The 17290-nt window shown below is 33.2% G+C and overlaps 2 protein-coding genes across 3 annotated transcripts in view; one reads left to right on the top strand and one right to left on the bottom strand.

Moving 5' to 3' along the window:
* The window catches only part of LOC129223893 (asparagine synthetase domain-containing protein 1-like), a 46836-nt gene extending 35313 nt beyond the window's left edge, over positions 1-11523 (bottom strand). Inside the window, exons 1-4 of the mRNA XM_054858267.1 lie at positions 11270-11523; positions 6643-6834; positions 1763-1888; positions 1483-1596 (exon numbers count right to left, since the gene is read on the bottom strand). Of these exons, the coding sequence (XP_054714242.1) occupies positions 1483-1596; positions 1763-1888; positions 6643-6834; positions 11270-11353 (516 nt within the window). The 5' untranslated portion in view covers positions 11354-11523. The remainder of the gene's footprint in view (positions 1-1482; positions 1597-1762; positions 1889-6642; positions 6835-11269) is intronic.
* A 146-nt stretch (positions 11524-11669) lies between these two features.
* The window catches only part of LOC129225271 (protein virilizer homolog), a 95576-nt gene continuing 89955 nt past the window's right edge, over positions 11670-17290 (top strand). For both annotated transcript variants that reach the window (XM_054859855.1, XM_054859856.1), the window contains exons 1-3: positions 11670-11859; positions 11932-12044; positions 15726-15812. In XM_054859855.1, the coding sequence (XP_054715830.1) occupies positions 11803-11859; positions 11932-12044; positions 15726-15812 (257 nt within the window). In that variant the 5' untranslated portion in view covers positions 11670-11802. The remainder of the gene's footprint in view (positions 11860-11931; positions 12045-15725; positions 15813-17290) is intronic.

The following is a 17290-nucleotide window of genomic DNA, read 5'->3' as shown; positions in this document are numbered from 1 at the left end:
TTTTCTTTCTTTTGATGTCATGTTTCAAGCAAATTAGATTTGAAATGGCTCATGCAGAACTTCATATTTTTGAGCTCTTAAGAGTGTGCCAGGCTGTAAAAAAACTCGTTCCTTTAATTTCAGCTGGTAAAATCTAAAACCAACGTAATCGAGCTTAGGGTCTAGCTGAACTTCGGGACCCTATGGAATTGTAATTCAAAATAGTGGTGAAAGAAATTTGGGGGCCCCTAACCAGGCCTCACGAGCCTATTAGTATATCAGTCCCCGGCTGTAAGAAAAACTTATTTGATTAGTTACAGTAAGTAATATCTTTCACCAATGTATTCTTGATTTAGATTGAAGTCGAACTTTGGGGCCCTGCCCCATCACGGTGCCTCACTCGGCCGAGTAGTCCTCTTACCGTTAGACACGTCACTGATCCCAAAACATGTTTAAGTAGTTTTCTGTGATTTTATACATAATAAAGTGTTATTATTTCCTTTTATGTTTAGGTATTTAAATGCAGATACAATCAGTGTTTTTTTTAGATGACATTCTTGAAGTACAATGAAGTAAGCAACAACACAGGTATAGGGGTAAGATTCGATTTTGATGGCATTAGGAGGGTTAACAAAACATCTGTCTGCTTAACCAATCAAATGCTCAAAAGTTTATTTAGTCATGCACATATGTTGTTGAACAACACTAAAGTCTTAGGGTTTATGGAAAATTTTCTTCTAAAACAACCAGATTTGAAATCATAATAGATATGATAAATCACACCCAACAAGCTTGAACAAGTCAACTAAATGGAAAATATAATGAATTTTGTTTTTAAGTTGCATTTGTTGATAAAGAACTTGAAATAAAATACGTTTCTAATACAAACTGTTAAAGCTTATTATTGGATATAAAATATGTGGATTAAAAAAAATAGTATAATTGTAATTGATTGAAGTTATTCAAGAATAGAATCATTAACAGGGTACATTTTGAAATTAAAAACTAACAATTAAGATTAGATGCATACATTTACTGGGAAACTATTTATTAAAATAAGCAAGAAATTAAAATAAGAATCTAGTTAGAAGTAAACATGATCTTCATAAACGAATGATGACAATTTGCTCTTTCAAACTGCGTAAGAAGCCATTGGTATGACTAACTATAAAAAAAGCATATGCACAGTTCTTAAATCTGTGTTTATTGCTTAAAAGTGCCAAAAGTTTATTTATTATGTTTATGAAGTTCTAGATAAAATCTAATGCATGTCATAATCATACATAATAAAACAATGTTTGAGGATTCAAAAGTATGGAGACAAATAAAAAAGCTTATGCTCAAGCCATGTTATTATTGAAATATCTATTCAACTGTCATAAATACATAGCTAAATTCAAATAATAACACTATAAGTGAATTTTATAACTTTTATCTAAGAAAAATAACAACGCAAAGTATATGCCACACACACAAGCTTGGTTACAAAAGAATAACACTTACATTAGTTTTGTTGAAAGAAGACACAGAACATAATTGAAACTCAAGATTTCCAAAACTCCAAAGCAAACTCCTGCGTCCAAATATATCTCGTCCAAACCACAAATATCCAGAACTCTAATGATGTGGAAAAGATATAAAGATAAATTTAATCAATCAATCACTACATGATTTCAAGCTATTATTATTTCAGATATAAAAAAAGATGAAAACAAGTGATGTGTTTTTAATAAAAAGTTGTGTAAGAGTTGAAAATTTCAAATAAAATTAAGTTAATGCTTACTTGATAAAAAATAAATGCATAAGGACCTTGTATAGAGCTAAAAACTTCTAAAATCTCTTCCACTTTTGAAAGAGAGAACAACTTTTCTGACAAAAGTCTAGTGTCAGAATCACATTTCTCTGGTATCTATAATAGTTTAGACAGAATATTATTTTTCATAGTCAAAGTTAATAATCTATACATATAATAAAATAAGATGTTTGTGTGTGTGTGTGTGTGGCGCGCTTCCCGGGAAAACGATAACGCCTAGAAAGATGAAATTTGGTATACAGGTGCAGTTTTTGCCGAAGATGTGCACCTCGGGCTTCGATTTTTGATATTTTAATTAGAAAAAAGTTATTTAATGTTTTATGTGTTTTTTTGCACTTTTTAGTACGTTTTACCTCACAGACCCCGAACCAATCGCACCACACAAATATTTTTTGTACTATAGTGTAGGAAATTTAATTTTAAATATGATGAATGAAAAAATTTAGAAGATAGAGCAATTTTTTTTTTTTTATGAATTTTTGGAAAAACCTTTAATTTGCATTTTTTCCTGGGTTTTATTTTTTTTCTAATATCATCCTGCGAGAAGTATCAAAGCCTCATTTCTAAAATATAAGTTGGTACTAGTGAAAACATTTCGCCCTCTTCAGAAGAAAAAAGTTCTTAAAAATATGCAATAGTTTTTTTTTTTACAATTTTTTTTAATGCTGAACACATTATGTCTTTCCACGCATCGGTCGAAAAAAAGCGTTCTTCTATCTTTTATGCCTCTGACGTCACTACCTGGATTTCGATTCGATATTTACGATGGAATCTTAAGGAATCTTAATCGCAAACAAATGTTAATTTTTTTCTTTTACTATATAGCTTACTTCTACATTTTATGACGTGATGATCACGTGTTTTTCCGGCAGCGCTTGCTTTTTTTTCTTTCTATTTTTTGTTTTATTTAGGGATTGCATTTATTTCTTTTCCCCCCCCCCCCCAAGCTGGACATTTTGCTGTCTCCATATTAGGTTACATTTCATAGTTGTGAGCATTTAATTCAATAAAAACAGCGAGATTTTTTTTTCTTCGTCAAACGCTACTTTTTGCACACACGGGGAATTTTGGAGATTTTTTTTTTCTTTTTTTTTTTGCTCTACTTAAATAAAAAAGCGATTTTTTGAGTGATCTTTGTTTTTATTAGTAAACGGACGGGGAGGCTAAAATAAATAGAGATGGATAAGAAAATTAAGAGATAGATCGTAAAGGTAGATATACGCCAAAGGCGGCAATCTTGGCGTAAAAATGTGAATGGCACAAAAAAGATAGAGACGGAGATGCCAAATTTATTTAAACAGCCAACCAAGGCAGCAAACTTGAAGGGAAAAGGTAAATGACAAGTTAGGCAAACAGCCGCCGCAGGAGGCTGCTCGCAAAGAAAGGCGAATGGCGTAAGAAGGCGAACCAGCTGGTCGCCACAGGCGGCTAGTAATAATATATTTTAAGAAGAATATACATTGCACTACAAATAGCATTTAATATACTTAGACACTATTAATTTTACTGAACACAATTTGAAATATGTTTTCCAAATTGATTGTTGACAGACTATCCTTTTTTTTTGGGGGGGGGGGGGGCGAATAAATAATTGAAAAATATACTAACCTCCTAAACCTAAAATGCTTGAATTTGTGCTAACGAATTCAAAAAAAAAAAAAAAATCTATGCTATTTAAAGAAATACTGATTAAATTTCAGTAAGACAAATATAATAAGCACAATCATGGGTAGTAGCAAGTTGAGTGTCAAAGAGCGAATTTTAATATTTCAAAACCTATGAATGAGTTTATTTCAAAAAGAATACATAATCATGATGAAAGTTAAAACAACATTTAAGGGTTATCAGTGGCGGATTTACAAGTTTGGGGGCCTTTTGCAATTTATTTTTGGAGGCCTCTATGTCTAATGAAAAGTTTTAAATCCTTTTCAGGTTTTTTTTTTTTGGTCTTGAGGGCGTTTTACAATTGTGACACTGTGAATCTGCTAGTGAAGACATTCCAAGTATTTAAGTGTTATGTCCAGGACATTTCAGAGCCAAATTTTGCAAAAAATGTTCATTGTGAAAAAACAAAAGCTTTCAATTTCTTTAAACTTTCTCATTTGCATTTCCTTTGTGAAAAAATAAATATTTCTCGAAATTGGGCTGTGTGACACAGGGTTCCAAAATATCATAATATTTTCAAAAATGTCGAAAAAATCCTATAATTTGATATATATCCGATATTTTCAATTAGCACAAACTTAAGTCTTCAAAATAGCAAATGCATCCTCAAATCACTCTTAATTTTCTAAAATTATAGTTGCAATATGTAGATTAAAAATTAATGTTTTTTTCATTATTTATATCTAATACAGTTGACTCTCTGTTTAAGGACTTTCAAGGGACCACAAAAAATCGTCCTTAAGTAGAAAACGTCCTTAAATAGAATGCTTTTAACACTACAGTGGGTCGTTTGGGACCGTGAAAAGTCGTCGTTAAATAGAGTGTCGTTAAACAGAGAGCCAACTGTATTTCATTCTCAATTTCTATCAATTTTAATGGAGATAATTTAGCATTAGTTGTTTTACTCATTTTTCTTTTGTTAGCTACTTTTGCACAGTAATATGAATCAGAAATAAATAATATGCATTAGTTGGTGCACAGTCATAAGACATTTTCTTTTTTCTGAGCAATTTTTAATACTTGATTAGGCACTTTTAATATGAATTAAAATTGTTACATTACTAATAATTTTATGAATATAAAATACAAGTAAACAAGGAATATAAAATTACTTTGTTACTGATAAAAATATAGCACATTATTGGTTATTTTTAATAATAAATGAGCTTTATTACCATGATTAATATACTGTTTGTATTGAAAATACAATAGTTGAAAAAATAAATATTGAAAATAACAAAATGTGGAATGATTTTAAGGCTTTAAGTAAAACAAAACAAGTTGTGTAAAATTTAAAATGGTAATCAAAACCAGGCCTGGATTTAGGGGAGGGCAGGTGGGGCTACTGCCCCGGGGCCTCCACAACAAAGGGGTCCTCACAATAAATCTTTACAAAATATCCTAACTTTCACGGGTCGAAAATATCGGATATATACATATATATCAAAATATTCGTATACATATCAAAGTATCGGATATTTTCGAAAATATGATGATCCTTTCGAACCCTGATTAGGGGCTTCCACTCCTTCGTTGCCCTGGGGACTCCACACTAACAAATCTAGCCCTAATCAAAACTAATGTCATACAAGCCATGGCCTTGCATTACAAAACTTTACATTACGAGACCCTAAATTTTTCTGAATTTAGTTAAAGTTTAAGTTGAACTTTTCTTTTCTTCAGCAATTAATCTCAATGAAAGTATACTTTGATATGCCAAAAAAAAAAAAATCAGATAGTTGCACTTGGCATATAATCTGAAAATTGTGTTTTTTTTGTACGATATGCCAATCAATACAACAAATAAATCATATTTATATTTCTGCTGAATATCCTTTGTTTTATGAACTAATGAATAAAAAAAATAATAAAAGTATTGTAAATCAGCACATGCTAAAAGACTGCTGCACAACTAGGGCAAAACCCTACTATTACGCATGACACATTTGAAATGAAAACGAACTGATGTGTGTGTTCATCACATGACTTCCTTTTACTCCATTTAATGTCATTTTCCCATTATTGGCAATTTTAATGTGATTCAATAGTTTACTCTCTAAATATCCCCAACAGTGGCCGAATTGAAACCAGATTTAAAAGAAAAAAAAAAGCCAAATTTGTCTCCAAGTTGGCGACCAAAAGACTGGTGATATATCACCAAGTGTCTGCCAAATTATAACACCACTTGAGTATCCATCGAAATTAACAATGATTTCCCCCCAAAAAGGGGGGAAAAACCCTTTAGAAACACTCGAATGCAACCAAAAAGGGGAGGTGCACAACTAGATCTCACTAGGAGTCTACGTACCAAATTTCAACTTTCCAGGACATACCGTTCTTGAGTTATGCGACATACATATGCACATAAACAAGTACATACATACATACATACGGACGTCATGAGAAAAGTAGTTGTAATTAACTTGGGGAATGTCAAAATGAATATTTTGAGTGTTTGTATGTTCTTAGGCATTTATCCCCATGTGATCGGGCTGAAAAAATAACTCAACATTAATTTGTGGGTGAGCAAAATGGAAATTAAAGCCGAATTTTGAGTAAAATTTTTTAAAAGAAAGTAAAAAAAGGGGGGGGGGGGGGGGTCAATTTACCGTTTTATGAGTTCCTTTCTCATTAAGGTTCTGGGTCTTTTGGATTTTGGGATTCTGAAGTCGGGTGTATTCCATACTGTATAACAGTGGTACTCAACCTATGGCTCACCTAGATACGTTATAAATTTAGAGTAAAATTTTCAGAAATTGGTTTCTGAAAAACAGATGCAATTATAAAAATTAATATTAAATAATTAATTTTCATTTATTAATATTAAATATTTACTTTTTTCTTATTTTGCCATGTTTTTTTAAAAAAACTTTTAATATTTAAAACTTTTATGTGTTCTGGTGCGCAAGAATCATTTTAATATGATGTACGGCCCCCCGTGCACAAAAAGGTTGGGCATCCCTGCATAACATCATTTGAGGTAATATTAAAATGTATCAAGTAAATTTCGTTCTAGCTATCACAAAAATTGCAGAGCATTGGCAAAGTACCAACTAATGGCCATATGAAATGAAAATTCCCAACTGCCAAACAATAAAACGGTATCATGCATACCTAGATTGTTGATTACTATGCAAAGCAATCACTGTTTCGTAAAGTTAGAAAAGAATAATGAAAATAATCACCAAAGGGCCATCAAAAACTTCACCATTCCATAGTAAAATGTTTCCTAAATCATCTTTTACGGGCTGTTGCACAATCGAAGTTCCACGATGATGCAAGACGGAAGAGCAGAAGAACAGGTCTACCACATCACAGAATGTAGTTGAGGAATTCTGAATATAATCTGGCCCACGCTTATAGAGATTCTTGAGTTCCTATTCAAAATGAAAAATACAGCAATATTAGAGTCTGAGAGAAAAATAATACAGTCAACTCTCGATAACTTGAAGTCCTAAGGGACCAGCTGAAACATTCAAGTTATTGGTAGTTCGAGTTATGGGAAGTTTCCACAACAGTCTCAAGAGTTTGGGACCTAATAATCTTCCAGATAAAGGAATATTCAAGTTATAAGCTTCGAGATCTGACCGTAGTTATTTAAGCTAACTTTAAACCAGGTGGATTGGCTTCCTCTTTTAGCATATTTCATCTTAACAGAAATGGTAGAAAGCTCATTGTTGCACTCTACTGACAAGGTAATGCAGTGAAATGACAAACTTGCCGACCTAAAATCCCCCAACATCCGAAACTGACCGAAGTGTGACATTTTTCACAAACTGGTCTCACAATAAAGTTATTTTGAGTATGTGATACTACCATTTTTTAGACCGTAATCTACTATTCAGGAATTTCTGTACATTATACCCTCAACCATGGAATATACCTTAAAAACTCTGCATGCAACATGGCAAGTGCACAAAACAAGTGGAGATGAAAAAAAAAAAAAAAAAGGAAAGAAAACAAATAACCACACACTTTTCTTTCCTGAAATCAGGGACAGATTTAAAAGCTTACTACCAAACGGCACGACCTTGAGGGTCACGGATTTAGATAAAATCCTAGATATAGGTCAATCCTCATTAGGTATAAGCCCAGGTAAAGGGATTTGACTGCATAGGCCCCAGTTAGACAACAACTGGGGTACGAAGTTGCTAATTTGAACCATGAATTGCCATGGAATTTCTTTCAGAATTACCACTTTTACCCCTTTTTCTGCAATTTTGTACTGCAGTATGAGTCATTTGCATGCACTTACCTTGGAAATAAGTTGAATACTAATTTTTAATAAGTGTTTCTCAAATTTATACTGGGCACTATTTTTACTTTCAATAACTTGAATGCCAAAATAACATAATTACAGAATAATTATCGTTTGCAAATGAAATTAATTATTTTCATTTTATATTAATTCTTTGCTATTAAAAAGTATTTATCATTTGCTAATGAAAGCTTTTACTTTAACTGGATATTTATTGTCTGATATTAATGATATTCCACAATGAAAAGCAAAAAAAAAAAAAAAAAAAAAAATGGGAGAAGAGAAAAAGCTCTAGTTTATTGCGCATAACATGTGAAAAATAAAAATACAAGAGCTTTTTGACTTTTCAAGTAACTTAAATAATGCTCATAAATACATAGGTGTTCTCTCTTCCACTTGTTGTACTAACAGAAGATGCCAAATGCGTTGGTACATCGAATATAGTGTCGAAGTCTGAAATTCCAATGGAATGCCATTGCATTTCTAAGGCCAAACTAGCAACTTTGGACCCTTGTTGCAGCCAAACAAGGGCCTATGCAGTTAAACCGCTTCACTTAGGCTCATATCTAGTGGGAAGGGACATCTATCTAGAATTCTGTCCAATTCCCTGACCCTCAAGGTCGTGCTGTTTGGTCGTCAGTTTCATTCCAAGGCCCCCAAACTTCATTAAAGAAAAACTTTCTAAAAATCCTACCTATATTGAAGTAAATTAATAACTGGTGCTACAGGCGTTATTTTCAAAACTGATCCTGAAAAAATCAGATTAATGGTTATTCCCCCCCCCCCCCTTTCAAATCAGACAAATAGAATTTTTGTATATTACATTTGTTTATACTAATATAATTCAACAATTAAAAGCCCCAAAGCAGAATACTTTACGATGTTCTGGCGACGTAAAATCATTTGACCAAAATTGTTCTGCAAGTACTTCAAGCATTGTACGCGAAAAAATGTGACATTTTCCACAAATTGCGTGCCAAAAATCAAAATCGTTTCATATAGGATTTTTTTTTTTTAACTGGACTGTTGCTATTTATTTCTGTGGAAATGAGATATTTCTGGAAACTTCACAACTTTCAACCAAATGACTAATTAAAGAGCACTGAATTTGTAAAATTAGTTGATCATGAAAACTATAAAATCAAAAAAAAAAAAAAACTTTAACAAGGTGTCAAACCTAAACCGATTGAGATTCTCCAAAAATAATTTATATGCTTTCTAAAATGCATAGAAAGAGAAGAGATACAAAATTTATAAAAATCTGAACCTAGGTATCAAACCACATTTTTTTTGGTTAATTTTGCATGGCGCATGAAAGAGTAATTAAAACAGTGTTACTAAATAAAGAAATCACTGAAATAATAAATAAAATGAGTAGGTTGTTTGCATATAATAAAACACTTCAAAACTTTCTAAATATTTGAAATATTTTCTGGATGCAAAGGGATTGAAATCTTAAATGTGACACGCAATTTCTGGCGATGGACGTGTTTCAATGTTGGCATGTTTCGAAAACATACGTGTGTGGCGGAAAAATGCAGTGGATGAAGATCGATTGTGAAAGTCCTACAAAGGACTTATCGAATTCAACATCGCGAGCTTTCCGTCAAATTATCGTAATTTGCAAGAATTTTGGATTTTCTTCTAATTTTACGAATTATGCAGCATTTCTGCAAAATTTGATTTTGAGTTGGAAGATGCTTGTAGAAAATCTGTAGTTTCTACATATTTTCTCCACCCGCAGTTTCTGCAGATTTTCTGCACCGCGATTTCTGCAGAAATTTGTCAGTTTTAATTTCACATTTGAACAGAATTGTTCTGCAGCTCAGGCATCTGTTCTGCGACGTACGTCGCAAATTTAGTAGTATTCTGCTTTGGGGATTAAAAGCGGTTAGTTGTAATGAACATATTTATCATGTCACAAAATTTATTGCAATAAAAGTACATTGTAAATACAGTTGGGCCAGACGCTATTGAACCAGTTCTAATGTTTGCAATCTCCTTAAAACTACATTTAAAAGCTGCAACTGGAACTTTTAAGCAGTTTTTTCAGTCATTTTTGGCTTTGTGAAAATTCTGAAAGGAAGCTTAAGTCCCAGGAGTTTTTGAGGTAATCAGGCACTGCCTGAAATATTATTTTTCTGGTTTAATGTTGCACCAATTTTATCAAAATAACATATTGTGCATCGTATTTCTCACATGACTAAAAAGTGACCCTGAGAGGTTAGATCACTTTTGAACCAGGTTAATGGTTCATTTTAAATGATTTCATTTTTATTATTTCTTAATTTCTGACAAACTATACAATAGATACCCTAGTTTTTATTAAAATATTTATGCTAATAGATGAAATAACACTATAAAAGTACTAGAAAACTACCCATCAAAGTATGACCAGTGAATATTGCTTTGGATTTGAACGAACTAATTGCCTGTTTGGTGATATTTTGATGGATGAAATTTTAACCCTAACTCCAGTAGATAGCTTTAATTTTTGACCACTTTTTCGTTTCAACATTCTCCTGAAATTAGTCTTACCAGTAAAACAGTCAAGTTACTGGATCCAGTTCAGCCATGTCATAATAAAGCATTTAACTGCATGTCAAACATTACCAAAAAATATTATCAAATTATCATGCTATGGTGCAAGTTTCATTGTTGATGATGTCAGAGCGTTACTCAATCTGTGAATTTGCTATTATATATGTATGAGGATGAGTAGGGTGCTTAAAAAAAAAGGAATTGAGGATTAGAAGATACTCATCTGTGAAAGGTGCGTCACTTGGTTTTGCGATTTGCTTCCTTTCCACCTTCATGAAAGTAGAAAAATAATGCTAAGTAATTAGCTTCTGCAATTATTCAATAACTCAATGTTTATCACTGGCTTGATATAATTATTTGGTTTAATATATTCCAATTTAACTGACCTTATGGGTGTGGTTTTGTGTGTGTGGGGTTGGGGTTAGAATTTGCTTTGAGTATCAGCTGTTAGCCCTCCACTTGGAAAAAATACGAAATGACAGGCCAGGCTCTAAGGCTTCTTTTGTCCGAAATTGAGCCGTGCTCTGCAGGCTTGCCATTTAGATGGGCCTGCAGAACAAGGCCCCCCCCAGAAGGGGGGGGGGGGAATTGACCTGGCTTTGAAACATTAACATATTACCGTGTACAGGGGGGGGGGGGGTGATTAAAAAAAAATGCATTGAGTATATTCTCTTTGCCCCTTTCCCCTCCTGGAGGACTTTGTAATGACTGGCCTGCTGCTTAAAACTTTCAGTCAGTATTTGATGATTCGAAATTTGAAGAGAATGAATAAAGGTTTAAAATGTTTAAAAAAATTTTGTACAAATGCATTTGTACGTATCATTGAACGCAACAATTGCGAAATTCTGTAGTAAAAAATAGTTCAGTTTTTAAAGGTGTCCCCTATTTTTCACCGACACGAAATCTCCTTCCTCCCTGTTTTTCAGTTTCAACCTTACTTTTGATCCATTTAAGGGGGGATAAAATTTTAAATGTCGGCGAAAAGTTGGATAAACCGTTTCAAATATACTTGCTTGAGTTAATGCGGAGTTAACATCTTGACTAGGAATTTTATCTTCCGCTGAGCGCAGAACAACTGAAGCACAAATTCCGCACATTCCTAATCAGGAACAACAAAATTTTCACAGATGACTAATGCAGGAATCTATTTCAACAAAGTTCTGTACATTATTTTTGGCAAAAAAATCGGTAACACACATCTGAGTGGCACAGAAATAAATAAATGGAAATAAATCGGCAATGAGAGCAAAATGTTGATTTACAGATTTTACATGCCAGGCTAATGTTGTTGTCAAATAAAATGAAAGTTGTAGTTTTCTGCACTAGAACAAGGAAGACTGACCAATCACCGCATCAGAAATTGCGTTATAAAACTCACTGTGACTGCAACTGAAAATGTCGGTATCTGTTTGTTGTTGTTGCTGTTTATTTTTGATCATGGAAAAAATGTAGAAATCTTAGTAATTTTAATCTCAAGCCTGCCCACTTTACTGTAACTTAAATTTTGCTTTGAATTCTTCACAGGACGTGATTTTTATTGATTGAGATGGCGGACGACTGTGAGCTTCTATTTTTCGATACGTTTTCACATGATACATGTGAAGTAAGTAACAAAATGTTAATATATCTACTTTAAATTAAAATCGTGATTTTCATTAAATTCTGTTGTTTTTAGGAGCTCAATTTGGATTTAGTGCAGTTTCCTCGGCCAGTCTATATTTTTGAGATCAGAATAATACCTCTGGGAGCTCGAGTGCAAGCTGATTTTCCTGGAGGCCATCGACTAGGGTATATAATTCTTTTTATAAAGTGTCCAATCCCGGTTAGCTGAAATTTATTAAAGCAATATTATATGATGAATTACTGATCAATGTCTTGTGTAAATACTCCCTCAAGTATGACACGATAATTTTAATCCACTTTCATTGAATTGCCAAAATATTTACTGTCCTGGTACATGCAATAAAATATCAATATTCACTCAAGATAGATAAAATTTAAAATGTTGCATATATCTTTTCATGCCGTTAAACATTAACATATCAAGTTGTCTGCAATATTCTTTCAGGGTGGATAATTTTTGTAACATTGCATACATTTTGTTATGAGGCTGTCAATTTCTTTTCAACATTACAAGAATTTATTTATATTTATCAATGCAAATATTCCTTTACAAGTATGCTTCCCAATTTTCAGCACTTGACAGCAATTGTTCAGTATGGTTCATTTGTAAAACATATCATTTATGATGATTCCGTACAATTGGTCGTTTAATCAAGAGTTTTGAATGGTAGTGCATAAGTTTTTATGATATTCAACTAGAACTTTTTTATAAGAAGCCAAGTCGATTTGGCTGTGTAATTTTGAAAGTTAAGAATTGCTATCTTTTGTGCTGGCACAGTGAGAAATTAGTTGGCTTTAAATGTTCACATTTAATCAAATTTTCAAAATTTATATTGTTTTAGTACAATGACTAGCCACCTGTGGGGGCTGGTGTAGTTCGGGTGGTGGAATCCTCCTTTTAAAATCACTAACTAAACCTAACTAACAAAAGCCAATGAAAGACTTTTGTGCAATTCCACCTTTACGAACTTAACAGTCACAGACTTTAAATACACGTCAGTGTTCGCGCTCAACTATCCGTAACCTGGGTCCCAGGGACCCATTAATGAAATAGATTTGGGTCCTTTGGTGGGAAAAATGAGTCCCTTAAATTTCAAACCGAAAATCTTAGTGTGTAAATGAATAATATAAAAATATTTATACTTGGGTGGGGGGGGGGGGGGGGGAGGCATGAAGTAAAATAAATTGGTTATTTTTGCCCTAAGTTTTTGTGATTTTATCATTGTAAAATTATTTTCAAATAATACACTTGCAAGACTTAGTTATGTGAGAAACTATTTGGTCAGTTACAATGAGATTAACTCAAAATTTACTTTAAAAATGGGTTTTTAAAGTAAATGGGTTTTATAAAACAAGTGCCTCTGATTGATCAAGCAAAAAGCACTCCCTTAACCTTTGTTTTCCTGGAAATTTTTCTTAGTGAAAAAAGCAAACAGATCCCCCCCCCCCCTTCCCAATTATCATTGACAATTACATAATAATAAAAAATCGCAAGCGAATGAACCCAATGCAAAAATCGCGATCGCAAATACGAAACATTTTCTCATATGAGTGTGAAAATTGCTCATTTGCAATCTTAAATCAGTATATTTGACTTTATTTTGACTCGTTCAAAATATCTGTTTTGGTTTTTGTTCTATTTTTAAAATCGCGCCATTTTCAAAATGGCGCGATCGATTAATACCTGACTTTTGCAAGTTCAAATAAAAATAACCCATCAGAAAGAGATGAATTATTAGAAAAAGCAAAAGGTTAAAGTGCTTTTGTATGAAATTCAAGTATTCATAAGCAATTTAACAAGAAAAATGTAAAGTTCCGAACTCTTTGTGTTTAGCGCGATCTGGAAAATGTTTGCCATTTTTTTTTCTCCCCTCTTTTTATTGGGGATGCAAAGTGATGATTTTCAAAAATAATTCTGGTTACATGAATGCCAAATTGCAATATTTTTACTGTACAATTGCCTTGTATTAATCCTGAAGATTGCATTGGAAACCTCTCTTATTTTTAGTCTTCATTTCTGTTTTTAGGAAGTTCCTGAAGATAAAAGTTGAGGGAAAGCTTATTCTTAGAATACAGTACAATGGGCTATTTGTGAACTTGCTCCCTGAGCTCTGCCCAGGAGGTCACTGTAAGCTCCAGTCTTATCACTAAAATTCCATTGACTAGTCCACAATTGGGGTGTGTTTGAATAGCTGATAAACAGATAGGGTCATTTTAGTCCTTTTCTGTTGATTCTCCTGGTCATTTTGAAGCTTAAAAGCATGTACTAAATAGATCTTTAGCATTTTCTCCCATTTTTTTTTCTGGTTCTTATCTTTTGGGTTTTCTGGGTCCCTGGGACCCGATTTTTTCGCGAAAGTTGCGTCCCTTTCCCGCGAATTTGCGTAAAAAATGCGCTATAGCGCGTAAACGCGAACCTTGCACGTAATTTCAATTTGGTTTCATAAAAAGCTACAATTTTTTTTTCTGTTGTATAGTTTGGTGTTATTTATACTACCAAAAATTTGGGTGCAGATTTCTTGATTACAAGAAGTAACAAAAATTAAAAACTGCCTGTTAAGGACGTAACTCAGAAAACAGCAAAATACATTGTCATACAGTTGCCAATATTCCTGTGAATTATTCATAGATTCCGAAAATTTTCTTTGAAATACTTGTTCTAGAGATTTCAAGCTTTCTAAAACCATAAAGTTTTCATGGATATTGTTTGTAAAATTTATGATAGAAATTAATATATTTGTTATGGACGTAACAAAAAAGTGTTACAGACTCACTCCTCATTGAAACATGTGCAATCGCTGACTCACCTTCCCTCCCCTCTCTTTGCTTTACTTGTCGCTCAAGGTCGAAGTATTTCCTGACCCCTTCACTCCTACGCAATTAGGCTTGCTCGATCACGTGGATCCAGCATTTCTCTCCTCAGTGAAACACGTGCTATCGCTGACTACCTTTCCTCCCCCTCTTTGCTTTACTTGTCTCCCAAGGTTGAAACATTTCGCAAAATGAAAGGAAACAATGTGGTGCCGTCTATTAGCAGCATTTTCATTTCTTTTTTGTTTTTAACTTAGAATTTTTTTAAAACTTGAAAATCAAAAAAAGACATTGTATCCGCCGCATCTGTTATGCGCGCCGCATTGGCCCTTTTTTAAACTGTTTTCTTGCATGCGCCGTGGCGCTGATTCCCAAAAATACGGTAGTTCCCAAGCACGCTGGGTACTTATTTTATCGACCCACTGAAGGGATTAACGGCTGAGTCAACTATGCCCGACCGGGGGATAGAACCTGGGCCTGCTTCATGGGAGCCCAAAGCGCTGCCACTGAGCTTCAAAATTAAATATTTGCTCATTGTTTTTTAAATAAATTAGAAGCCAAACGAAAAATTTTCCACAAAATATCACTCCAGGGCAGGTGCTAACTTTATTTTCCCGGAATGTATTGCATCCTTTTCTCAGATTGGGCCTAAATAGGACCATAGTGCCAAAGTAGCCTGCATTTATGGTTCCTTTTAATTCTAAATATATTCATTGATGAAAATAAATTGATAAGCTAAATTCTTAAGGTTAAAAAAATAAAATAATAATCCAGAAATCAAATGGGATATGTTTCGTATCTTGTGAAATGTTAAAGACACAAATCTTGCATTACTTTATTGTTTGTAGTTGTAGAAGTTGTGTTTGCGTAAGATTTTGGTTTGTAGATCTGAACAGAAATGGTTTTTTGATCAATAAAAAACAAATATTTAACAGCACACAAGAAAGTCATATTGTTTGCTAATCAGATTTTGAATTCTTATACCTTCTTTCTTAACTCAGAATTTAATTTTTTCTCTCATGTTTGTCTTAATAGTGCCACTAATCCATCTTCATTTCAACTGGAATTTTTCGTCAATGACTTAAGCAAAAGAAGTGCTTCTACATTTGAGAGACTTGGGAGGTATAGAAGAAATTTTGTTTTGTATTGTTAATTATGGGGTCTTCCAAAAATAAAGGTCTTTTTGAAGAATTGAAAAAATAAAAAATAGAACCAAAATTATGTTTGAAAGGTTTGTAAATATATGTTATATAAATATATGCATGATATGTAAAAAAAATACTAGTCATAAAACTTAGAAATGTAGCTATGTAAACTAAAAAATGTCTCCTGTGTAGGACTGGGCGATATATCGATATATATATCTATTACCGTGGTAACGATACTTAGATTTTTATCTGCCCGATATATTGTTTGAAACAGAAACATGGGACATAATTATGGATAAATTGAAATAGTGACTCAAAAATACAATCTTTGATAGTTTTGTGTGATGGGTGAGTGTTTGAAATTTCAAGAAATTATCTGCATTCTTCAATCAGTTATTTAATATTTAATTATAGCGAAAGGGAAAATTGACGGGGCCACCGAAGGTCAAGGAGGGCCCAATGTCAGTTTGGTCTCCAGACCCCATCCTCCTATAAAGTTTTCAAAAGCGGGGCCCTTCTAAGGACCGTGCTCTTAGTTTTTGACAAGGCTGATATGGCCTCTTGTGGGCGCTGAAAATTGAATGTGTGTTGGTTAAAAAAGCATCTTAATTAATGCAAGAATTAAAAATTAACCAATTAAGGTACTAACACGATTCATAATTCTAATTAATTGTAAACCATTGATATTACGCTGAATAAATGTTTGCAGAAAATACTGAAAAGTAGTATGTAAAAGAAAAAATTAAACGAAAAAAACTTAATGAGACTACTTCTGTCGTGTAATTATCTCACTAGCGGTGGCGCAACTCATCCCTTTCGGACCGCATAAGCTGAACGAATAAGTCCGTAATTAAGAGCGAAAATATTGACTCCTTTCATCACACACGGACAGGGTTAGCAAGTTTCTGCCAAGGCGCTTAAAACCACTGGTAGAAACCGGTGAAAACCGGCATGGCAAAAACCACTTTCTGCCACATTTGTGGCAAAAACTCACAAAATGAAAAAAAATTAAATTATTGACATGCAATAGGAAGTGCATGGAAAAAAAATTATTAACCAAATCGCAATTTAATTACAATATTACCACAATTTAAAATCAAATGTTACATTGTTTGGACCCTGCATTTGCTTCTTAGAAAAGATGGTTTCTAAAATCTAAACAGTTTCTCAATCTTATATGTACAAATGAGAAACTTTAGAATATTCGGTACAGATGTGATATACCCCCCCATTTGGCGACATCCGATTTTTTGCACAAAATTGAAATATTTTTCTCGCCAATGAGGCGATAATTTTTTAAGCATGGCATCCCTGGTGAAACTGATCTGTGTTTGGCAACGCGAAGGCAATCTTGTTCGAACTTGTTTACTTGGGTTGTTTACTCGGTTTCATGCAGGAGAGATACGTGTTGTTTCGTGCAATATACCTTACAGGAAAGCTTATTTTGTGTTA

Source organism: Uloborus diversus, chromosome 6 (assembly GCF_026930045.1).
Source record: "Uloborus diversus isolate 005 chromosome 6, Udiv.v.3.1, whole genome shotgun sequence".
In the NCBI taxonomy this organism is placed as follows: domain Eukaryota; kingdom Metazoa; phylum Arthropoda; class Arachnida; order Araneae; family Uloboridae; genus Uloborus; species Uloborus diversus.
The sequence above is the reverse complement of the archived record's forward strand: the minus strand, read 5'-3'. Positions and strand labels throughout refer to the sequence as shown.